Source organism: Ranitomeya variabilis, chromosome 5 (genome assembly GCF_051348905.1).
Source record: "Ranitomeya variabilis isolate aRanVar5 chromosome 5, aRanVar5.hap1, whole genome shotgun sequence".
Lineage (NCBI taxonomy): Eukaryota > Metazoa > Chordata > Amphibia > Anura > Dendrobatidae > Ranitomeya > Ranitomeya variabilis.
This window is the reverse complement of record NC_135236.1, coordinates 286,323,699-286,349,881: the sequence shown is the minus strand read 5'-3', so window position 1 is coordinate 286,349,881 and position 26,183 is coordinate 286,323,699. Positions and strand designations below refer to the sequence as shown.

The 26,183-nt window shown below is 43.4% G+C and overlaps 1 protein-coding gene across 1 annotated transcript in view; it reads left to right on the top strand.

Annotated features, from left to right (window-relative positions):
• Nucleotides 1–214: 214 nt before the first annotated feature.
• The window catches only part of ZC3HC1 (zinc finger C3HC-type containing 1), a 37,679-nt gene continuing 11,710 nt past the window's right edge, over nt 215–26,183 (top strand). The window contains exons 1-6 of the mRNA XM_077264423.1: nt 215–541; nt 2,005–2,119; nt 7,265–7,415; nt 9,136–9,219; nt 22,639–22,766; nt 23,181–23,329. Of these exons, the coding sequence (XP_077120538.1) occupies nt 396–541; nt 2,005–2,119; nt 7,265–7,415; nt 9,136–9,219; nt 22,639–22,766; nt 23,181–23,329 (773 nt within the window). The 5' untranslated portion in view covers nt 215–395. The remainder of the gene's footprint in view (nt 542–2,004; nt 2,120–7,264; nt 7,416–9,135; nt 9,220–22,638; nt 22,767–23,180; nt 23,330–26,183) is intronic.

The window sequence follows — 26,183 nt, the reverse complement described above, 5'->3', positions numbered from 1 at the left end:
AATACGCTGACACGCAGCATGCTGTGATTTTCTACGCCTGTAATATACGGCAGCTAGGAGCTGCCCCATAGAGAATCATTGGGCCGTGTGTAATGCGTATTTTCTGGACGTATTTTCTGCGCTCATACGTCCGTAAAACTCGCTAGTGTGACGCCGGCCTCATAGAAAATAATTTACTCTCTGCTATAAAGTTGGCCACTGCAAAATAAAACGCACAGTCCACACAGGCTTCGTGTCTAGAAGTCTAGCACAAGACTTCTCTCTGCTCCCAGGTATAGAGCCTGTGTGTGTGCCCCGCACTGCCAGCATTGCACGCGTGAGCCCTGCGTGTAACAGCACTCACAGTCGGCCCGGAACCCAGAAGCCCGCGGCTTGGCTCCCGACTTCCGGTTCGCATGCACACTTCCGGGGCCATCAAGATGGCGGCGCCCAGCAGTGAGATCTCGGGAACGCCGCTGAAATCTCCTGTAGGAACTCCTGGAAAAGTCCGGGACTTGATCAATGAGGGAATCGCGACCGAGGAGCGCAGCGGCGATAGCCGGTGAGTGAGAGCAATCTGGCATTTGGCCTCCTAGAACTCCTCTCCTTATTGACGGCAGGTGGATTATTAATACATACGCCTGCTCCATGCTCCCCAGTTACTGCGTGCTCCCCCTAGTGTCCGTGCAGGGCACAGACTGACCGTACAGGGCACAGACTGACCGTACAGGGCAAATGTGGGAAAGGTCCTGGCTGTCAGTAATGCAGGGACTGTGAATCCTGGCTCTCCCTGACACAATCCCAGCGCAGCTTTCTTGTTTCTAGAGAAGGAAATCAAGCTGAAGCTCTGGTTGCTATAGGCAGCAAGAGAACTTGTCAGTGGAGCAAGGAGGAAGACCCAAGTAATGGACAGAGGCGGCCAGATAGGGTGCACTGATAAAAATCCATGAGGATGGCACCACAATGACATTATTTGCAGTGAGCCCCCAGAACAAGACTATGGCTGAGCTGTCAATCACAGCACGCCTACTCCTCTGAGGAACACGGATGACGATGTCTGTACTGAAAGAGCCGCACCCAGAAAGACAAGTTAGGCTACTTTCACACTTCAGTCTTCTGGGCTCCATCGCAATCCGTCGTTATGGGCAAAAAACGGATCCTGCAAATGTGCTTGCAGGATGCGCTTTTTTGCCCATAGTCTTGTATTAGCAACGGATGGGCACACGTCGCATCAGTCATGCGACGGATCCGTCGTGTTTTGGTGGACGTGACGCACAAAAAACGTTCAATGTAACTTTTTTTTGTGCGTCGCATCCGCCATTTTCGACCACGCATGCGTGGCCGAAACTCCACCCCCTCCTCCTCGGACTTCAGAATGGGCAGCGGATGCGTTGAAAAACTGCATCCGCTGCCCACGTCGTGCAGTAATTTCACAACGTCCGTCGGCCCGACGGAAATGTGAAAGTAGCCTTATTCCCCATTCGTAGAATAGGAGTTAACCTGCCGATCCAGAGATCAGGGTTTGGAATCGTGAGACCGGAGCCCTGTAACCCCATTCTGAGCGCAGTGAGGGGGAGCATGCACGGCCTCCTTGCCATTTGTTTTCTATGGGACTGCTGAGCTCTGATTGCAAATGTCCCGTAGACATTCAGGATGGGGCTGCCATTCTTGAAGTTCTAAAGCCCAAATCTCTGTTATGCTAGGAGTACCAGTGATCAGCAACTTATCCCCCATGCATAACTTGTTTGTTTTTGTTTGTTTGTTTTTTGGGGGGGGTCAAGCCTTTAACGTGCACAGGTCTAATTAAATGAAGATTTTATGTTTAGCTTCGACGTAATCACACTGTATGAAAGGTCTATCTGAACTATGTTACCTATTTTTCTACTGGTTACTTCCATAGTTTCTATTACAGAACCCGTTGTCATTGGTCAAACTGTCCCCTACAATTATTAATATTTTAGCTGTTCCTGAGCGTATTTTATATACTCTGCCCATATTCTTTTCTTGTGTAATGCTGATCTTTAGTAAGGACACAAGTATTCTCTCAGAAGAAAACAATAGCTTTCAAGTTCTTGATGATTCGATCTCATGTGAGGCAACAAGTAAAGAAGCCTTCTTCTCCAGGGTGGAGACCTTCTCCATATCCTTTATGGCGACAGATGTATTCCAAGCTGGGGGTGATACAGTCACTGTGTATTAGTACTTGATCATTTTCACCTTTTGAAATTGGTTACAGAAACCATTTGAGTATGAGTGAAACCCATTTTGAAAGCAATAATGAATGTGTACCTATAAGTAATGAGCGAACATGCTTGGATAACATCTTAGGCGTGCTCGGATAATATATTTGAGTCCCTGCGACTGCATGTTTTGTGGCTATTAGGCAATCTCCGCATGTGATCAGGCTGTCTAACAGCTGCATGGACTCAAATATATTGTCCAAGCACACCCTCGGAAAACACTCGTGCATGCTCAGATAACGTTATCCTACCACGTTCGCTCATCACTAGTACCTATGCTAAAGCTTGAACAGTAAAAAAGTTATGTTTCAGCTCACCCCCATCAGCAAATCCATGAGAGTCCACAGGAACATCCGAGCAAGGAAAACGCCACCGCCCAATGGATGAAGCCATTAAAATCACAAACCGACGTGTTAACGCTATAGAGCACGTGATTATCCCGAGAATTGAGCGCACCCTGTCTTACATCATTACTGAACTGGACGAGCGCGAGAGAGAAGAGTTCTACAGATTAAAAAAGATCCAGGAGAAGAAGAAAATTATCAAAAGCAATTATCCCACAGCAGGTGGACAAAGAGCACCATGCGTGCTCGAAACGCGTTCAGCTAACTTATGGCTTCTTTTCTGAAATAGTTGTGCAGTTACTTACAAGCAGCTTTTTCCGAATTTTAAATATGTGGAAATAAAATTGATGACTTTTACTCCGGAGCTGGATTTTTTTTTCTTACTTACCTATGCTAAAGCTCCCACCTCGACTTTTCCCAAAAAGATCGTACTTTTTGGATTTTAACATTCCTGATGCTTTTGTTCTCAGGAGGCATAATCTGCCACTAGAGGTTGAAAATACACGTGGTGTGTCCAGTCAAGCATGCATGTTTATGGGGAGTCAGAAAGAATGGCTGCTGAAGGAATATGGACCCAAACATCTCACTTTTGCTCCTCATTTTAGAAAATGTGTAGCACGTTGGATCAGTGGTTAGCACTGCAGCCTTGCAGCACTGGAGTCCTGGGTTCAAATCCCACTAAGTACAACATCTGCAAGGAGTTTGTATGTTCTCCCCATGTTTTCGTGGGTTTCCTCCAGGTTCTCAGGTTTCCTCCCACACGCCAAAGACATATTAATAGGGAATCTAGATTGTGAGCCCCAATAGGGTCAGTGATGATGATGATGTCTCTAAAGGGTCATTCCATGTCAAGTAAACCAATGATTTTTACCACTATATTTTTAATTCTTTTGTGATTTTGTTATTTGGTAATAGTGTGTCAGAGAATGCAAAATGTGAAGAAAAAAAAAATTCTAGATTTTTTTTTTTTTTTTTTTTTTTTATTGATTTTCAAAGTTCGGAAAAAGTGCGAATTTCGGTGTTGCCTGCCTTTACATTTCTCCCCATAACTCAGGCTAGAAAAGAGATAGAGAAACAAAATAACCACCATTCTACTCAGAACAGTACAGGCTTTCACCAGAAAGGTCACAAGAGTATCTTTGATAATAATTTACCTATGCGAACGCAAGCGCAAAACTTTAAAATGCATTTCCGAAAAAAACGTTTAATTTAAACATTTCAAAAACTGAACAAGTGCCTGCTATGCTACTATTCACATCTGTACCAAAATACAAGATGGGATCATATTTTAAAAAATAAAACTATTAGTGTCAGTTCAAAAATCTTGATTTCTGATCTGCTCAGCTTGTGGTCTAACAGTGTGGGGTCCATATTTACCAAATAATCCATGATTGTTAGATATTCCTGTATTATTTTATTATGTTACCACTTAGAAGCAGGAGAGGACAGAGGAGAAGCTTTGTTAGGGCTGGGGATGACCAGGGGTAGACGGTGACTGCAGAGCAGATGACAGGCCGGCAGCTCGGGTCTCCAGAGGCCGCATTCACACCAAACCTTATCACCCAGGCAACTCCTCAAATGGAGGGAGAAAAATATTCTTAACATCCAGTTCATGTATTGTACAAACCAGGACTACAAAGAGGAGGAGGAGAGTTTATGACATTGGTTACAGGAAGCAGAACCCATCACAGGGACTCGGCAATACCGGACTGTCATCCCATGTAGTGGAAATGAAGACAGTGACGTCTGTGAAGTGGTAGAAGGCGGCACAAGATCGGCAATGGATGACACAACTGGTGATGTGGCCTGTGAATATGATTAGCACTGACGGCTACTGGACTCTCCAAAGATTGTAACAATGAAGAAGTAGAAGTGACTTTTCTGCACCTTCTGGTCCAGCGCCGTCCTTTGTGTATCCAAGAAAACCAGACATTGTAAAAGTTAACAAAAATCAGATATAACTCAGGTGGAGCCGAGCACCATGACAGCCGCACATACTCTGACACAGAAGGAAACGGCCACTGCTAGTGAGCGCTTATGGACAAGATGACATTTCACCCACTAGAAGGGACACATTGATGATAGAAGGCCAGTGTAAAAACCTACTATTAATTGTTTGATTAGTTCATATTGTATAGTACGAGGATTTAACTACTGGACTATTCTTCTTAAAGGGCCACTGTCACCCCCCCCCCCCCTAGCCGTTATAAACTAAAAGAGCCACCTTGTGCAGCAGTAATGCTGCAGTCTAACAAGGTGGCTCTTTTAGTTTTTGATTCAGTTATTCCCTCAATAAAGCGTTTTAAAATTTGTACAAAATAACCTGTCCTTAGACCTGGAGGCGGTCCGAAGCTTCCTCGGTGAATCTCCCAACGGCCGTCACTCTTCTCTTCTGGGGATGTGGTCGCCGCCCCCTGAGCGCTGTTTCTTCTTAAATCCGGCGCCTGCGCTGTGCGTGCCTGCCTGGGACAGGCGCAGTCTTCATTGTCCGTCATAGGTCAGATGCAGGGTGCCTGACTGCGCCTGTGCGGGCAGTGCGGCCACCCTGTTGCTGAATACAGCAAGCCTCTGCCGTCTGTTCTGCACCAGCTGCAGGAAAACTACATTTCCCAGCGTCCCCCAATAGACCTGGCAGTCAGGGCATGCTGGGAGTTGTAGTTTTCCAGCTGCTGGAGCGCAGTGACGTCCATGGAGCCTGTACAGCGCTGGATAACACCGTACAGCGCTGGATAACACCGCACCGCGCCCAGAGGAGCCTGAAGACAGCGGCCACCACTGGGGTAACAGCTCCGCCGCCGCCGCTGTCAGGAGCCCGAGCGCAGAGCGGTGACGTCACTCATTGAGAAGCCTGCAGGAAAAACTACGTAAAGTGCGCAGAGTGCTGCTGTGAATACCAACTGACAATAGGGAATGCCGCAATGACAGGCGGTGCCGGCACATCTTACCGGCCTACGAAGTTTTCCAGCACGGAACTCTTGCCGGCGCTCTGCCCTCCAACCACTGCTATCTGGGGCTGGGGTTCAGACGCTCCCCCGCCTTCCAGCGTTGTTATTTGCGGCTGCTTCATTCCAAACGCTGGCAAGGAAACCTGTATATTACGGCAACGCTGGAAGGCGGGGGACCGTCTGAACAGCGCAGTGCGCATGCCCAGGAACCCCAGCCCCGCACTGTGCATAATGAATAGCACAGTGCGGGGCGGGGATTCAGCAACAGGGTGGCCGCACTGCTCGCACAGGCGCAGTCAGGCACGCTGCATCTGACCTATGACCGACAATGAAGACTGCGCCTGTCCCAGGCAGGCACGCACAGTGCAGGCGCCGGATTTAAGAAGAAACAGCGCGAAGGGGGCGGCGACCACATCCCCAGAAGAGAAGAGTGACGGCCGTTGGGAGATTCACCGAGGAAGCTTCGGACCGCCTCCAGGTCTAAGGACAGGTTATTTTCTACAAATTTTAAAACGCTTTATTGAGGGAATAACTGAATCAAAAACTAAAAGAGCCACCTTGTTAGACTGCAGCATTACAGCTGCACAAGGTGGCTCTTTTAGTTTATAACGGCTGGAGGGGGGTGACAGTGGCCCTTTAAACACTTCAGAAATGACAGGTTTAGTGATATAGTAGAAAAAAAATTGTTCCATGTATAAATAGGTGGTAGAAATATTGGTTCTTTTAATCTGGTTTTTAACATAATTAGGATGAGACTGTATTTAGAAAACCACACTTGAGGATGTGATCACCTTTTATCTTTTGGCTTGTTCAATTAATTCAGGTTGAAAATGCTGAGCAAGTTGTTATGATGATTAAGATGTATTTATTCTGGCACTTCGGTATTTGTTTTTTGTGTTTCTTTATTGTTACATATAAATGTTGAATGCAGTAAGTTGTAATTTGAAAAGAAAAAAGGAAGAAACTCACAAATATAAAATCAGATGATTCAAGGCTTAAAAAAAAATACAAATGTAATAGATCCCAAGTTGAATCCCTGTACAAATATAAACAAGGACACAAGTAACACACATGCATGTTTTCACAATTTTAAAACATACGTTTTTTTCAGAATTGCGCATCAAAATTTTTAATTTGATTTCTCCAAAACAAAATATATCGAAACTTAGTCTTGTGACATATCAAATGAAAGCCGGTACCGTTCTGAGAAAAATGATGTCTCTCCCACCTCTATATCTTAATTCTAGCCCCAGATATGATAAAAAATGTAAAGCCATACCAGGCCAAAATCCATGCTTATTCAAAACTTAAAAAATCTGTAAAAAAATTAACTGTTGAAGAAAAAAAATTCTAAACTTTTAATTTGTAGTTAACTAAAGTTGTACTTCATAAAAACAAAAAATAAAAAAAATCTAAAGACGTAAGGTAAAAAAAATATTCATATTTGGATCACTTGATATGGAATGACCCTAAAGCGTTGTGGAATTAATGGTGCTATACAAGATAAAATAAAAAAAATGTACTGCAGGTCTGACTATAGACAAGCTTGTTTGATAACATGCTGGATGCTGTCGGTTAACAGATGTAGTCACTTGGAAATATGGGCTATGTAACTGATTTGTCCATAACACTAATCATTTGTATTCTACACTCTTATTGCTCTATTTTTTATGTATTTCTTTTTTTTTCTTCTCTAATTGGGGAGTTATCTCTTGTCTAAACATACTAAGATGTAATGGTTCCTTAATCTAAACACTCCCTAAGATGGGCCGGGAAACCTCCGGAATTGTCACCTCTCATCTGCGCACAGTATGGATGGTCAAACATAGAGTGTGACATGCTGAAGTGCTCCAGCTGCAGCGCCTACCTCTGTGCCAGCCTCCAGCCAGGCTTGGACTTCAATACGTGTAAGTATTAAGTCTCTTTAGATATAGTCAAGCTTCATTTAGAGATTGGCAGCAGATACAGAACATCTAAACCATAGCCGTAAATGTGAGTTCTAGTTACATACGTTATGTTCATATTACATTGTTGGAATTGCGGTTGTATAACAAAGTTCTGACACTGCGTAAAACGTAACAAAAACAAGAATGCATTTATTTGGAAGTCTTTGTCATATTTTATTCAGAACTTAGAACAGCTATCTGAAGTTGAAAATTAAAATATTTTTCATTAGAAAAACAAATTTAGAAATGATGACAGCAACACATTTGAAAAAAGTTGGGACAGGGCCATGTCTACCATAGTGTAGCATCCCCTCTTTTTACAATTGTATACATCTGGGAAGTGAAGAGACAAATTGCAGGAGTTTTGTAGAGGAATGTTGTCCAATTCTTGTGTGATGTAGGATTTTAGCTGCCCAACAGTCCTGGATTTTCCTGTACTAGATTTTATAATTTATAACGAGCCAAATATTATCTATATATCAACGATCTGGTCAGTTCATCACCCGAACTCTTCTTCTGTGTAGCCGTGCAGTGGATGCAGTATGTGGTTTAGCATTGTCTTGCTGAAATATGCAAGGTCTTCTCTGAGATGTTGTCTGGATGGGAAGCACATGTTGTTCTAAAACCTCTATATAATGCTCGGCATTGATTGTGCCTTGCAAGATACTTAAGCTTCCCATGCCATAGGCACAAAGGCAACCCCACACCATCAGAGATGCAGGCTTTTGTACTGTATACGGATAACTAGCTGGATGGTCCCTTTCCTCGTGAGTCTGCAGGGCACACAGTCCATGGTTTCCAGATAAGATTTGGAATTTTGGTTCATCTGACCACATCCGTTTTCCATTTTAAATGAGCTTTAGCTCCGATAAGACGGCAGCGTTTCTGGATTGTGTTAATATAGGGATTCTTCTTAGGATGACAGAGTTTTATCTTGCATTTTTGGATTGCATGGTAAACTGTGTTCTCAGACAATGATTTCTGGAACTATTCCTGAGCCCTTGCAATGATTTGCATCACCGAGCTATGCCTGTTTTTAATGTAGTGCTGCCTGAGGGCCTGTATATGACAAGCATCCAATATTGTCCATCTTCCTTGTCTCTTGCGCACTCGGAATTCTTTAGAATCTCTGAATCATTTCATATTATGTACTGTAGATGGGGGAATAATCAAAGTCTTTGCAATTTTACGTTGAGGAACATTTTTCTGAAAGTGTTCCATAATTGGGCTCCGTTCACCTATTGGTGAACCTCTGACCACCTTTACTTCTAAGAGACTCTGCCTCTCTAATATTTTCTTTTAATAGTCATGTGACTTAGCTGAAACTTCACCCTCCACCTCTTTTTCATGAGTGTCACTAAATTTTCCAGCCAGCCTGTTGTAAACCCTATACCAGCGTTTTTGATGTGTTGCTGCCATCAATTTCTAAATGAGATCATTTTTTAAAATAAAATCGATTTTTTTTTTTTTTTTTTTTTTTAATTTATTTATTTTTTTTAAAATAAAATAGAAAATCGTCTAACTTTCACCTTCTGAAATGTGTTCTATGGTCTGCTGTGAATAAAACATGGCTATAAGAGGTTTCAATATTATTGCATTTTTGTTTTCTAAACTTTTTTCACCGCATCCCTCTATTTTTAGGGATTAATATATAGTTTGTGCTTCTCTTTGTGTCATCCAGATAAGCAGCGCTGTTCAGAATTACAGGAAGCACTCGGGACTTCTCATGAAAAGTATTGCTTTTGGCCAGATAGTCCATGTCCAGGTACTGTGAATAGTATTTCAGTAATGTTTTGTTTCTTTAAAGTGTGACTGTCACTATATAAAAAATTTAATATATGACAGACTCCAAACAGTATTGCTAATCATTGGGGGCCCAGGTCCTGAGACCCCCATAGTCAGTCAAAATACTGGTCTGAAGTCCGCAGCTCCTGTTGGAGCTGCATGGACAGAGCTACCTATGGGCTCATTAGTAAGGCTAGGTTCACATTGCGTTTAGTACAATCCGTTTAATGGATCCGTTAAACGCAAGTACTAAAACGAGCCAAATTTGGGGAAAATTTGGCTTCATGTTAACGCACGTGACTGCGTTATGTCATTTTGATGTCCATTCGTGAAGCATCCGTTTGTCTGCGTTCTTTCTTGTATCAATTAATTTATTTGTAAAAAGACACTTAATTTGTGGCATGTACCTTCTTGGACACTTTTTTAAGGGGTGGCCTGGCAGGTTCGGGATCAGAAGATTCCTTTTTGCAATAAAAACATGATTACACATGATTACCTCAATACACTCGAGTGACACACAACATTATTGTGGCTTTTTAAATCGAAAGCCTACCGATTGTGCCGAGAAGACTGCAGACACGCTGCTGCTGCTCAATCCCTCACTATCCGACATCTGCATACAAACAAAACAATATTTAGTACACATACATCAGACGGCCACTACACACTCAAATGATGTATACAGAAAAATATAATACATAGAATTGTACTTACATTGCCTCAGATCGCTCACAAGATACACACACTGTGTTGCTGGCGTTTTCAGAGTGTGTTTGCAGAGTCTATGCTCCAAAATGGCTGCAATCATGTTTCCTGTCACATGACCACATGGACTAGCCTCATTAACGCAATCCAACGCATGGTTTCATTTTGACATTTTGCTTGATTTGCGTCTGGCTGCGTTAGCAATAGACTTCAATGGCAGAATTAACGCTTCCGTTACTCTTGCGTTAGCTTGACCGCACCCGAAAACGCTGCAGGCCGCGTTGGAAGGTGCGTCATAAAAAACCAGAATGTTGCAAACACATGCCAATTTTGACATGTGTTACGATGCGTCATACAAATGCAAGGCTATGGGTGCGTTACAATGTCCGTTATATTGCGTTTTGCCTACTTAAAAACGTGTCCGTTAGACGGACTGCCCTAGCGCAATGTGAACCTAGCCTTAGTCTTTGGGTCTGTACACAGCTCTGAGAGTGGATATACAGATCAATAGACTTAGTATTGATCATCGGTGTATGTGTGCATTCAGCTCATACTGAAGCTGAGGACTTCGGAGCAGTATTCTGACTGATCGTGGGGGTGTGATGACCTGAACCGCCACCGATCAGCAGCACTGTGCAGAGCCTACCATCTATAAATAATTTTATAGTGACTGTTACACTTGAAATATAGACTTTAATGCATTATACAGAGACCTGAAAATAGAGGTGATTTGCATTAGCTCTCATACTCCTGGGTATGTAGCTGTACCTCTTAGGCTAGGTTCTCATTTCGTTTTTGTGTGAGCGCTAACGGACAGCGTTGCACGGCGAAAGCAACGCGTCCGTTAGCGCTCCCATTGCCAGCAATGTTAAAGCGCATTGCTAGCGCGTGCCATTTTCGGCACGAGCTAACGATGTGCCGTTCTTTTGTGGCGCGCCTCGGATGCTGCTTCCGTTCCCCGCTCTGGCAGATCGGCGATCTGCGCTAGCGGGGATGTTTAACGCGACCCCTAAAAAAGACATTACAAAGTCCTTTAATGAAATAAAGACACAGGGTGTTAATATTTTATTAGATTCTTAATCACTCTTAATCACTCTGGCGGAGAAAATTGTGCGGGAGCCCACGCCGATTTTTTCCGCAATTTAACCCTTTATTTTTACAAGCTACAGCGCCCAAATTTTGCACATACACACTACTAACATTAGTAGTGTGGAATATGCAAAAAAAAAAGGGATATGAGACTGTTTACTGTATGTAAACCATGTCTCATATCCTGTCGGGTTTGTGAAGGAGAAATGAAAAGCCGGCAATTGAATTACCGGCTTTTCTGCTATATCGCGCTGAATTATTCTATCTATCTATCTATCTATCTATCTATCTATCTATCTATCTATCTATCTATCTATCTATCTATCTATCTATCTATCTATCTATCTATCCTGTATGTATGTTTGACCGAACATTTGAGCCCATAAATCCATTAGATGTCGGTTTTGCAAACCTGCAAGAAAATATCGCAGTATGGATGCGGAGGATGCCATGCGCAAAATACGCTGCCACACCCTGCCTACGGATGACATACGGATCACTATTTTGGGAACACTTCAGCGTATTACGGCCGTAAAAAACGGACCGTATTGTCTTTCGCCTAGTGTGACGCCGGCCTAACACTGATGGTCATACCACATAATAATTAGAGGTGATCCACTACAATCTTTATTTGCACATCAATTTTAAACCATTGAAATACGATATTCTTATTTCAGTGGTTAACCCCTTTCTGCCAGCTGACGGAATAGTACGTCAGCTGGCAGATCCCCTGCTTTAAGGTGGGCTCCGGCGGTGAGCCCACCTTAAAGCCACGACATGTCAGATGTTTTGTACAGCTGACATGTGCGCGCAATGAGCGTGAGCGGAATCGCGATCCGTCCGCACCCATTAACTAGTTAAATGCCACCATCAAGCGCTGACAGCGGCATTTAACTAGTGCGCGCGGCCGGAAGTTCTCGCACCGCTGTCCCCCGTCACATGATTGGGGGTCAGCGGTGCATTGCCATAACGACCAGAGGTCTCCTTGAGACCTCTATGGTTGTTGATGGCCGATTGCTTTGAGTGCCACCCTGTGGTCGGCGCTCAAAGTACACTTGCCTTTCTGCTACATAGAGGTGATCGGTATTTCACCTCTATGTAGCAGAGCCGATCGAGTTGTGCATGCTTCTAGCCTCCTATGGAGGCTATTGAAGCGTGCCAAAATTAAGAAAAAAAGTGTTTAAAAATATAAAAAAAATAAAAAATATATAAGTTCAAATCACCCCCCTTTGGCCCCAATCAAAATAAAACAATTAAAAAAAAATTAAACATACACATATTTGGTATCGCCGCGTTCAGAATCGCCCGATCTATCAATAAAAACAAAGGATTAACCTGACCGCTAAATGGCGTAGCGAGAAAAAAAATAAAAACGCCAAAATTACGTTTTTTTGTCGCCGCGACATTGCATTAAAATGCAATAACGGGCGATCAAAAGAACGTATCTGCACCAAAATGGTATCGGCACGCAAAAAATAAACCCTCATCTGATCCCAGATCACGATTGGAGACGCTACGGGTATCGGAAAATCGCACAATGTTTTTTGTTTTGTTTTTTTTTAGCAAAATTTCGATTTTTTTTTTCACCACTTAGATAAAAAATAACCTAGACATGTTAGGTGTCTATGAACTCGTAATTACGGTACCTGGAGAATCATAATGGCAGGTTAGTTTTAGCATTTGGTGAACCTAGCAAAAAAGCCAAACAAAAAACAAGTGTGAGATTGCACTTTTTTTGCAATTTCATCACACTTGGAATTTTTTTCCCGTTTTCTGTAACACGGCATGGTAAAACCAATGGTATCGTTCAAAAGTACATCTCGTCCCGCAAAAAATAAGCCCTCACATGGCCATATTGACGGAAAAATAAAAAAGTTATGGCTCTGGGAAGGAGGGGAGCAAAAAATGAAAACGAAAAAAACGGAAAAAGCTCTGGGGGTGAAGGGGTTAAAGTTGATGTGTACAATGCAGATTGTAGTGAATCGCCTCTTTAATAAATAACCTTTACCTTATGTCTGCCGTACATCATCACCATTTGTCATATGTCCTTTTTTTTGTTAGAAGGTTTAAAGATTTTGCAGCAAATTTTTTTCAAAAGGCGTATTGGTGGTCATGAGGGGATAATAATAATAATAAATAACACTACCTTATTATTATTGACCCACTAGTGGCTGGGCGTCTCAACAACACTGTTAGTGACAATAGCTTGCGGCTTTGCTCTCATGCTCTATTGTAATATAAGACACATGTTCTCCAGCTTCTTCTGACTTGTCCAGCTGTACACCATTGTGGCATGCTTCCCTTCATCCCCTAACCAAATAACCTCACTCATGTAACATTGCCTATAGACTTCTCCATCTCTTTAGGATTATGGCTAAAGATCATATTTTCTCCTTCTATTCTCCAGCGCCTCTTAAGACTCCTTTTGAACAGTTCAGTGTTTCTTATCTGAACATTACATTTTCTTTTGTAGTACTGTACAGAACTTCTAAGGTCCCCCACCTACAGTACAGACCAAAAGTTTGGACACACCTTCTCATTCAAAGATTTTTCTGTATTTTCATGACTATGAAAATTGTACATTCACACTGAAGACATCAAAATTATGAATTAACACATGTGGAATTATATACTTAACAAAAAAGTATGAAACAACTGAAAATATGTTTTATATTCTAGGTTCTTCAAAGTAGCCACCTTTTGCTTTGATGACTGCTTTGCACACTCTTGGCATTCTCTTGATGAGCTTCAAGAGGTAGTCACCGGAAATGTTTTTACTTCACAGGTGTGCCCTGTCAGGTTTAATAAGTGTGATTTCTTGCCTTAGAAATGGGTTTGGGATCATCAGTTGTGTTGAGCAGAAGTCTGGTGGATACACAGCTGATAGTCCTACTGAATAGATTGTTAGAATTTGTATTATGGCAAGAAAAAAGCAGCTAAGTAAAGAAAAATGAGTGGCCATCATTACTTTAAGAAATGAAGGTCAGACAGTCCGAAAAATTGGGAAAACTTTGAAAGTGTCCCGAAGTGCAGTTGCAAAAACCATCAAGCACTACAAAGGAACTGGCTCACATGAGGACCGCCCCAGGAAAGGAAGACCAAGAGTCACCTCTGCTTCTGAGGATAAGTTTATCCTAATCACTAGCCTCAGAAATCGCAGGTTAATAGCCGCTCAGATTAGAGACCAGGTCAATGCCACACAGAGTTCTAGCAGCAGACACATCTCTACAACAACTGTTGAGAGGAGACTTTGTGCAGCAGGCCTTCATGGTAAAACAGCTGCTAGGAAACCACTGCTAAGGACAGGCAACAAGCAGAAGAGACTTGTTTGGGCTAAAGAACACAAGGAATGGACATTAGACCAGTGGAAATCTGTGCTTTGGTCTGATGAGTTCAAATTTGAGATCTTTGGTTCCAACGACCGTGTCTTTGTGCGATGCAGAAAAGGTGAACGGATGGACTCTACATGCCTGGTTCCCACCGTGAAGCATGGAGGAGGAGGTGTGATGGTATGGGGGTGCTTTGCTGGTGACACTGTTGGGGATTTAACCCAAATTGAAGGCATACTGAACCAGCATGGCTACCACAGCATCTTGCAGCGGCATGCTATTCCATCCGGTTTTGGTTTAGTTGGACCATCATTTATTTTTCAACAGGACAATGACCCCAAACACACCTCCAGGCTGTTTTAAGGGCTATTTGACCATGAAGGAGAGTGTTGGGGTGCTAAGCCAGATGACCTGGCCTCCACAGTCACCAGACCTGAACCCAATCGAGATGGTTTGGGGTGAGCTGGACCGCAGAGTGAAGGCAAAAGGGCCAACAAGTGCTAAGCATCTCTGGGAACTCCTTCAAGATCGTTGGAAGACTGTTCCCGGTGACTACCTCTTGAAGCTCATCAAGAAAATGCCAAGAGTGTGCAAAGCAGTCATCAAATCAAATGGTGGCTACTTTGAAGAACCTAGAATATAAGACATAATTTCAGTTGTTTCATACTTTTTTGTTAAGTATATAATTCCACTTGTGTTAATTCATAGTTTTGATGCCTTCAGTGTGAATGTACAATTTTCATTCCCCAAAGCCGACAAGGACCTACAGCTACCAGAATCCTATAGACCAGTCTCGCTGCTGACGGCCGACATAAAGATTTTGGCAAAAGCCTTGGCAAATAGGTTGACTAGGGTGATTGACAAACTGGTTCACCCTGATCAATCAGGCTTTATGCCCAACAAATCAACGGCACTCAACCTGAGAAGGTTGTTTTTAAATTAGCAAATTCCTTCCGACAATGTCGGCAAACGGGTTGTGGTCTCCTTGGACGCCCACAAAGCTTTTGATTGCATGGAGTGGAGCTACCCGTGGTCGGTGCTGGAAGGATTGGGGTTTGGACCTAAATTCATTTCATGGGTGCGGCTGTTGTACTCTCTCTCCAGTGGCCAAAATTAGAGTGAATAATGCTTTTTCTGAGACCTTTGCTTTGTCTAGGGGCACTAGACAGGGCTGTCCTTTGTCCCCGTTGCTCTTCGCCTTGGCGGTGGAGCCCCTCGCTGCAAAAATTAGAGGATCCCGGGAGGTGAGAGGTTTCATGTATGGGAACTTAGAAGAAAAAGTAGTGTGTTCTTGGAGGACTCTGAGGGGACCCTGGTTGGGGCTGAGGCCATCATTGAGGAATTTGGGAGTTATTCGGGCCTAAAAATCAACTGGGACAAATCCAACATGATGTTGATTGATGGGGAATATGGAGATAGTGAGATGTGGGACTCTTCTACAAGGTTGCAGTTAGTCGATAAATTTAAATATCTGGGGATCCAGATTGCTCTCCCTTTGACTGGCTTCGAGGAGCTGAACTTGGCACCACTTTTGCGAAAATACGCACTAAAGTCCAGGCGTGGAAAAAGTTACATTTATCGGTGATCGGTAGGGTAAATCTTATAAAGATGATTGTGATGCCGCAACTTCTTTGTGTTCTCCTGTATGGATATCACGGAGCAGATTTCGGAGGATCAGATCCTTGTTTGGCGAGCTGATCTGGGGTGGGAAATGCCCTAGATTTAACCCCTTCATGACCCAGCCTATTTTGGCCTTAATGACCTTGCCGTTTTTTGCAATTCTGACCAGTGTCCCTTTATGAGGTAATAACTCAGGAACGCTTCAACGGATCCTAGCGATTCTGAGATTTTTTCGTGACATATTGGGCTTCATGTTAGTGGTAAATTTAGGTCGATAATTTCTGAGTTTATTTGTGAAAAAAACGGAAATTTGGCAAAAATTTTGAAAATTTCGCAATTTTCACATTTTGAATTTTTATTCTGTTAAACCAGAGAGTTATGTGACACAAAATAGTTAATAAATAACATTTCCCACATGTCTACTTTACATCAGCACAATTTTGGAAACAAATTTTTTTTTTGCTAGGAAGTTATAAGGGTTAAAATTTGACCAGTGATTTCTCATTTTTACAACAAAATTTACAAAACCATTTTTTTAGGGACCACCTCACATTTGAAGTCAGTTTGAGGGTTCTATATGGCTGAAAATACCCAAAAGTGACACCATTCTAAAAACTGCACCCCTCAAGGTGCTCAAAACCACATTCAAGAAGTTTATTAACCCTTCAGGTGTTTCACAGCAGCAGAAGCAACATGGAAGTAAAAAATGAACATTTAACTTTTTAGTCACAAAAATGATCTTTTAGCAACAATTTTTTATTTTCCCAAGGGTAAAAGGAGAAACTGGACCACGGATGTTGTTGTCCAATTTGTCCTGAGTACGCTGATACCTCATATGTGGGGGTAAACCACTGTTTGGGCGCACGGCAGGGCTCGGAAGGGAAGGAGCGCCATTTGACTTTTTCAATGAAAAATTGGCTCCACTCTTTAGCGGACACCATGTCGCGTTTGGAGAGCCCCCGTGTGCCTAAACATTGGAGCTCCCCGACAAGTGACCCCATTTTGGAAACTAGACCCCCCCCAAGGAACTTATCTAGAGGCATAGTGAGCACTTTAAACCCTCAGGTGCTTCACAAATTGATCCGCAAAAATGAAAAAGTACTTTTTTTTCACACACAATTTCTTTTAGCCTCAATTCTTTCATTTTCACATGGGCAACAGGATAAAATGGATCCTAAAATTTGTTGGGCAATTTCTCCTGAGTACGCCGATACCTCATATGTGGGGGTAAACCACTGTTTGGGTGCACGGCAAGGCTCGGAAGGGGAGGCGTGCCATTTGACTTTTTGAATGGAAAATTAGCTCCAATCGTTAGCGGACACCATGTCGCGTTTGGAGAGCTCCTGTGTGCCTAAACATTGGAGCTCCCCTACAAGTGACCCCATTTTGGAAACTAGACCCCCCAAGGAACTTATCTAGATGCATAATGAGCACTTATAACCCCCAGGTGCTTCACAGAAGTTTATAACGCAGAGCCGTCAAAATAAAAAATAATTTTTCTTTTCTCAAAAATGATTTTTTAGCCCACAATTTTTTATTTTCCCAAGGGTAACAGGAGAAATTGGACCCCAAAAGTTGTTGTCCAGTTTCTCCTGAGTACGCTGATACCCCATATGTGGGGGTAAACCACTGTTTTGGCACACGTCGGGGTTTGGAAGGGAAGTAGTGACGTTTTGAAATGCAGACTTTGATGGAATGCTCTGCGGGCTTCAGGTTGCATTTGCAGAGCCCCTGATGTGCCTAAACAGTAGGAACTCCCCACAAGTGACTCCATTTTGGAAACTAGACCCCCAAGGGAACTTATCTAGATATGTGGTGAGCACTTTGAACCCCTAACTGCTTCACAGAAGTTTATAACGCAGAGCCATGAAAATAATAAATGTGTTTCCTTTCCTCAAAAATATTTTTTTAGCCCAGAATTTTTTATTTTTGCAAGGGTAACAGGAGAAATTTGACCCCAAAAGTTGTTGCCCAGTTTGTCCTGAGTACGCTGATACCCCATATGTGGGGGTAAACCACTGTTTGGGCACATGCCGGGGCTCGGAAGGGAAGTAGTGACGTTTTGGAATGCAGACTTTGATGGAATGGTCTGCGGGCATCATGCTACGTTTGCAGAGCCCCTGATATGCCTAAACAGTAGAAACCCCCCAAAAGTGACCCCATTTTGGAAACTAGACCCCCCAAGGAACTTATCTAGATGTGTGGTGAGCACGTTCAACCCCCAAGAGCTTCACAGAAGTTTACAACGCAGAGCCGTGAAAATAAAAAAATCATTTTTCTTTCCTCAAAAAAGATGTTTTAGCAAGCAATTGTTTATTTTCACAAGGGTAACAGGAGAAATTGGACCACAATATTTGTTGCCCAGTTTGTTGTGAGTACGCTGATACCCCATATGTGGGGGTAAACCACTGTTTGGGCACACGTCAGGGCTCGGAAGGGAAGTAGTGACATTTGAAATGCAGACTTTGATGGAATGATCTGCGGGCATCACGTTGCATTTGCAGAGCCCCTGATGTGCCTAAATAGTAGAAACACCCCACAAGTGACCCCATTTTGGAAACTAGACCCCCCAAGGAACTTATCTAGATGTGTGGTGAGCACGTTCAACCCCCAAGAGCTTCACAGAAGTTTACAACGCAGAGCCGTGAAAATAAAAAATCATTTTTCTTTCCTCAAAAAAGATGTTTTAGCAAGCAATTGTTTATTTTCACAAGGGTAACAGGAGAAATTGGACCCCAACAGTTGTTGCCCAGTTTGTCCTGAGTACGCTGGTACCTCAAATGTGGGGGTACACCACTTTTTGGGCGCACGTCGGGGCTTAGAAGGGAGGGAGCACCATTTGACTTTTTGAACGCAAGATTGGCTGGAATCAATGGTGGCGCCATGTTGCGTTTGGAGACCCCTGATGTGCCTAAACAGTGGAAACCCCTCAATTCTAACTTCAACACTAACCCCAACACACCCCTAATCCTAATCCCAACTGTAGCCATAACCCTAATCACAACCCTAACTCCAACACACCCCTAACCACAACCCTAACCCCAACCCTAACCACAACTGTAACCCCAACACACCCCTTACCCTATCCGTAACCCTAACCACAAGCCTAATCTTAACCCTATTTCCAACCCTAGCCCTAATTCCAACCCTAACTCTAATTCCAACCCTAAGGCTATGTGCCCACGTTGCGGATTCGTGTGAGATTTTTCCGCACGATTTTTGAAAAATCTGCAGGTAAAAGGCACTGCGTTTTACCTGCGGATTTACAGCGGATTTCCAGTGTTTTTTTGTGCGGATTTCACCTGCGGATACATATTGAGGAACAGGTGTAAAACGCTGCGGAATCCGCACAAAGAATTGACATGCTGCGGAAAATACAACGCAGCGTTTCTGCACGGAATTTTCCGCACCATGGGCACAGCGGATTTGGTTTTCCATAGGTGTACATGGTACTGTAAACCTGATGGAAAACTGCTACGAATTCGCAGCGGCCGATCCGCTGCGGATCCGCGGCCGATCCGCTGCGGATCCGCGGCCAAATCCGCACTGTGTGCACATGCCATAACCCTAACCCTAACCCTAACCCTAGTTCTAGTTCTAACCCTAGTTCTAACCCTAACCCTAGTGGAAAAAAAATATATATATATTTTCTTTATTTTATTATTGTCCCTACCTATGGGGGTGATAAAGGGGGGGGTTTATTTATTATTTTTTTATTTTGATCGCTGTGATAGAACCTACCACAGCGATCAAAATGTACTTTGCCGGCCGGCAGATGCGGCGGGCGCACTGCGCATGCGCCGGCCATTTTGGAAGATGGCGGCGCCCAGGGAGAAGACGGACCGACTTCGGGAGGCTCGGTAAGTATGAGGGGGTGGTGGGGGGGGTGGATCGGAGGACCAGGGGAGCGGACAGGAGCACGGGGGAGCGGACAGGAGCACGGGGGAGCGGACAGGTGGACGGAGGGGGTACCGGAGAGAACGGAGGACTGGGGAGGAGATCGGGGGCGGTGGGGGGGGGGCAGAACATGATTTCCAGCCATGGCAGATGCTATTGCAGCATCGGCCATGGCTGGATTGCAATATTTCACCATTTTCATAGGTGAAATATTGCAAATTGCTCTGATTGGCTGTTGCACTTTCAACAGCCAATCAGAGCGATCGTAGCCACGTGGGGGCAAAGCCACCCCCCCTGGGCTGAAGTACAACTCCCCCTCTCCCTGCAGATCGGGTAAAATAGGAGTTAACCCTTTCACCCGATCTGCAGGGATGCGATCATTCCATGACGCCACATAGGCGTCATGGGTCGGATTGGCACCGACTTTCATGACGCCTACGTGGCGTCAAAGGTCGGGAAGGGGTTAAACAGGAAATTCTACAAAGGTCAAAAACGGAGGGTGGGGTGGCACTACCTAATCCGTGGCTATACTTTTTGGCGTCACAGTGTCAGCACTTTAGGGGATGGGGTGTGGATTCGGGTAGGGAGCGGATACCCTGTAGCTTGAGGACACTGATTGGGTCGAAGGTATTGAGTGATGGCCTGGAAGGTGGGCATTTCCGTGAGTTGGGCTCTAAATTCTGCACTATTAGGCTTATTCACAAGGTTTGGGACACAGTAAAGGTTATTAGGGGAGTGAGGGCACTCACTAGGTTCTCACCTATTTGGAATAATTATTTCCTACAAGAGTTCAGACAGATAGCGGGATTTCATGTCTGGAGGGAGGCAGGCATCTCTCGGATGAGCCAAATATTATATCAGGGTAGGATTAGGAACTTCGAGGCGTTGCAGGAAGAATTTCTACTGGCAAACTCTGAGATGTATCAGTATAGCTGCATCTTACATGCATACCAGGCACAGTGTAAGAGGGCCTGTGGAGATTCAGGTTGATCTTATGCTGGATTTTATTCTTATGGGGGGAGGCGCGAAGGGGGTGATCTCGGGAATATACGAATTTCTTCTATTCTCTTTCTTAGAGGGGCACCCTATTAGAGCTAGGGCGAAATGGGAAGCTGACCTGGGCGTGATTGACAACGATCGTTGGGACTCAATATTGGAGTACGTGCCCAAGATCTCGATGAGTGAGCCTGGGAGGTTGTCACAACTATTTGTTATCCATAGGGCTTACAGAACTCCAGACATGTTATTCAAAGTCGGTCTGAGACCTAATTCAGAATGCCCTAGGTGCTCGCAATCCGAGGCGGGCATCCTCCATATGATGTGGCAATGCCCCAGGCTGTCCTCCTTTTGGATTGTGGTACTGAATAAGGTGGGATTGACATATAATTGCTCTATGCCACGGGACCCTCTGGTATGTGTTCTGGGTTACGTAGAGGAGATTGTAACTGATAATTTATACAAAATGGTTATTGCTAGATTGCTGTTTGTTGCACGAAAGTTGATTGCCAAGTTCTGGATTAGGGAAGAGCCACCAACAAGAAGAGACTTTGACGCAAGTGGATCACATTATCGCTTTGGAGAGGAGTATCTACCTTAAGAGAAACAAGATGGACCTCTTCAGCAGGTTGTGGAATCCGTGGCTCGAGTCAATGTGATTTAAGTGATTCTGTTTCTGTTCTTGGGTTTTCTGCCCTCTTGTGCGCAGTATCGACAAGTCATCTTTCTTTTCTTGTATATCTATATACGATGTAGCAAACTGGGACGGTTTTTGTCAGGTCTCTAAAAGGTTGGGGGGGAGGGGAGGTGGGAGTTTGGTTTGGGGTTTAAAAATTTCTTAAAAAGTAAACTATATATGTGTACTGTTTACAGTAACGTAATTTCCATGTATTACCCTTAGGCCCCATACACACGTTCAGGAATTGATGCAGAAAATTCCTGTGAAAATCCGGACATTTCTGCCAGATTTCCGCATAAAAACCGCATGCGGTTTTTTGCGCGTTTTTTGCGCGTTTTTGACGCGGTTTTTCCCAAACATTTCCCAATGCATTAGACAGTGGGAAAACCGCGAAAAAACCGCAAAATTAATGAGCATGTCCGGTTTTTTACCGCAATGCGTTTTTCATGCGGAAAAACGCACATCATGTGCACAGAAAGTGCGGATTTCATTAAAAATGATAGGATGCTTAATGTATGCAGATTATTTGCGGTTTTATAGCGTTTTTATAGCGCAAAAACGCTAAAAAACCGCAAATAATCTGCACTGTGTGAACATAGCCTTACTGTTTAATAAAAAATATCTGATAAAAAAAAAATGTACAATTTTCATAGTCATGAAAATACAGAAAAATCTTTGAATGAGAAGGTGTGTCCAAACTTTTGGTCTGTACTGTATATGTTCCTCAGGTTTTAATAATTGCTATGGTATCTTGTTGTACTAATGTTGCTGTATTACTCCTCTTCTTGCCTTATTAGTTTCACCTGAAAATAGTTCTCAGTAAAAATAAGAGAATGGAAAAAAGGTGTGGAGTGTTATACGTCATCTGATCGCCTTCTTCCCCCGAAAACGTTCATTCTGACAACATGTCTGTATCAGGAGTTTGGGGCGCTTTGAACTTACAAATTACTTTTCTTAGTTAATTTGAGGTCACACATTTAAAGAAATCTTTATCCATTGGTGATTTGTGATTTATTCAGTTTACTTTGCTTTTAAACTTCCAGTTATGTGACAACATTCTGTCTGCTTCATATTTTCTTTACAGAACACTTCAGGACCCTTTTGGTATCGGAGCCCTCTTCAGTGATCAGTGACTTTATTGAACGTTTGCAAAATCTTTGTCACTTGGAGCTGCAACTTCCAGCCCTGAAACCTGATAATCTGAAAAGCATGGTAATGGCTGCCAGTCACACTGCCGTATCAAACCTTGTAGCGATAAATATTACGGCTCCGTGTACACCCCATGCATCATATGCTTTTATAATGTAATAATGCTTGGTAAAGTCAAAATCGGGTACAATTCAAGTTCATGTGCCCAGTTATGCACGTGATGACATTTTACAGGTCAGTCAGCATATAGAAGGTGGGACCTTTCATATAATCAGTATTTTATATTACATTTTATTTCTAGATATGATTTTGCTAAATCGGGGAAGATTTTGTGGTTTTATTATATTTGAGTAGCATTATCCTCATATGATGAAAGATCACATTTCTCGCTCGCTTCTTTGGGGGATACAGGAAAACATGGGTGTATGCTGCTGATCGCCTTTTGTAATAAAGATGTCTATTGTGATTATATATTAGGACATTACAGAGGAAACGGTCAGCCTGCTGCTTCGCTTGGTTGAAGATGAGTTGCAAGGGCACGAGAATACCACGCACTGCTTGGTCAGTGAATCTTTGCAAGTGCACATTTCTGCCTGCATTTTGGCACTTTGTGGATGGAACAGCAGGTGTGTTAAAATAAATTAATATGTAGATTATCTTATAGATAATTTTAAAGCACTAAAGCAGCTTTAATTTGTTCTTAGAATGGTAAGCCTTAAGAAAAGGATAACAATTGTATGATTATATTTTTTCTTAAACTGACAAACATATATATACAGTATATAAATAAAAAAAAAAAAAAAAATATATATATATATATATATATATATATATATATATATATATATATATATATATATATATATATATACTCGACCATAAGCCGAGATTTTCAGCCCATTTTTTTACTCGAGTCATACCCAGGGGTCGGCAGGGGAGGGGGAGCGGGGGCTGTCTAATTATACTCACCTGCTCCTGGCGCGGTCCCTGGCTCCCCAGCTTCTTCCTGTACTGAGCAGTCACATGGTACCGCTCATTACAGTAATGAATATGCTGCTCTACCTCCCATAGGGGTGGAGCCGCATATTCATTACTGTAGTGAGCGGTAACAGTGACCGCTCAGTACAGGAAGAAGCTGCGGCTCTGGGGAACCAGGGACTGCACAGCGCCAGGAGCAGGTGAGTATAATGGGGAGGGGGAGCGCTGTGCGATATTCACCTGCTCCCCGTTCCGGGCGCCGCTCCGTCTTCAGCGTCTTCTGCAGTGACGCTCAGGTCAGAGGGCGCGGTGACGTGGTTGGTGCGCGCCCTCTGCCTGAACGTCAGTGCAGAAGACGCTGAAGATGGAGCGGCGTCGGAACGATGTCAGGTGAATATTGAAAGTGCCGGGGGCCTGAGCGACGGAGAGGTGAGTATGTGATTTTTTTTTTTTTTTTTTTATTTATTTATTTATTTTTTAATCGCAGCAACAGCAAATGGGGCAAGTGTCTGTATGGAGCAACTTATGGGGCCATAACGTTTGTGCAGCACTATATGGGGCAAATATCTTTATGGAGCATCTCATGGGGCCATAATTAACGTTTTTGCAGCATTATATGGGGCATATTTTAATATGGAGCATCTTATGGGGCCATCATAAACTTTATGGAGCATTATATGGGGCTCCTGATTCAATATGGATATTCAAAAACACAACCTACTAATGTCTCAATTAATTTTACTTTTATTGGTATCTCTTTTTACTTTTGGCATTTACCGGTAGCTGCTGCATTTCCCACCCTAGGCTTATACTCGAGTCATTAAGTTTTCCCAGTTTTTTGTGGCAAAATTAGGGGGGTCGGCTTATACTCGAGTATATACGGTATATAACAACAGGTGCAAGAATACTTATTGCATGTCCAATGAATGCAACATTTCAAATCCAACGCTGAGCATCTTTAGTGGGAAATGCTCACTGTCAGAACAAAAACGTCACCATTTTACTCTTTGCAGAAAACTGAATCCGTTAGGTAAGGAAAGGATCCAATGTCCACTGGCTCAGCTAGATGTTGTTCCCCCTTAATGCCTTTAGCTATCACATAGCATGGCATATCTCAGCCAAATAGGGGTGACTATCATAGCCTGTATAAAAGCAGAAGCAGGAAATGCAGCAGCCTTTTTTGGTGATTCTGGAAACTAAGTAGAAGTCACAGCATTGCCAAACTTAGAGAGAGAGACATAAACCACTGAACAAACTGCAGATAGTATGTGTCTCAGCACAGCAAAAAAGAAAATTGAGTGAGGAAAGATAATACCGATATATTAGAGGGGGAGAGAGCTAGCAGATTCAGTGCCGGATATACTATGAGGCAGAGTTAGGAGGGACACATAGCTGGCAGTTGCTGCTTTCTTGATCAGTGTGGTTTTAGTGCTGCTGCAATTCAATCACTTGTTTTTTGTTTTCCTTAAAGAAAAAAATAAATAAATTTGCAGCAAGCCACCAATGTTGCTGAAAGGAAATAAAATAAAAAACAACTCTGACTCTGTCACAAAGTGTGTGCATAGCTCGCACTACAAATTTTTTGCACAACTGTTTTATTCTAATTTGACATAAACACAAACCACACTTAGGCTTCTTTCACACTAGCGTCGGGCTCGGCCCGTCGCTGTGCGTCGGGCCGACGTTCCCGACGCTAGCGTTGTCTCCGCCGCACAACGGGGGCAGCGGATGCATTTTTCCAGCGCATCCGCTGCCCCATTGTGAGGTGCGGGGAAGCGCGGGGAGGTGGTGGCGGAGTTCCGGCCGCGCATGCGCAGTCGGAAAAAGCGGACCGTCGTGAGCAAAAAACGTTACATGTAGTGTTTTTTTGCTCCCGACGGTCCGCCACTGCACGACGCATCCGTCGCACAACGGGTGCGACGTGTGGCAATCCGTCACAATGCGTCGCTTAATGTTAATCAATGGCGAAAAAACGCATCCTGCAAACACTTTTGCAGGATGCGTTTTTTAGGCAAAACGACGCATTGTGACGGAATGCAGTTAACGCTAGTGTGAAAGTAGCCTAACCCTGCTGTCTGCAGCTTGTTGCTATTATCATTTTCTTAATTACAAAAAAAAACACACAAAAAAGGCAGCTTCTGACTTGTAAAGACTGGCATTTTATATGTATGTGAATGAGCTGTTAAGATCTATGGGATGGACACAAATCTCCCTGAGAATCTGCCTCCAGAGCTTATTGTAACTGAAAGGGGGCATTACCAGTGTAAGACATGTAGATCAGGAGAGCAGACTGTCAGTCATTACATGCCTCGCTGTCAGTCATTACATGCCTCGCTGTCAGTCATTACATGCCTCGCTGTCAGTCATTACATGCCTCGCTGTCAGTCATTACATGCCTCGCTGTCAGTCATTACATGCCTCGCTGTCAGTCATTACATGCCTCGCTCTCTTCATTTAAAATAAGCTCTGGAGGCAGATTCTCGGGGAGATCTATGTCCGGTC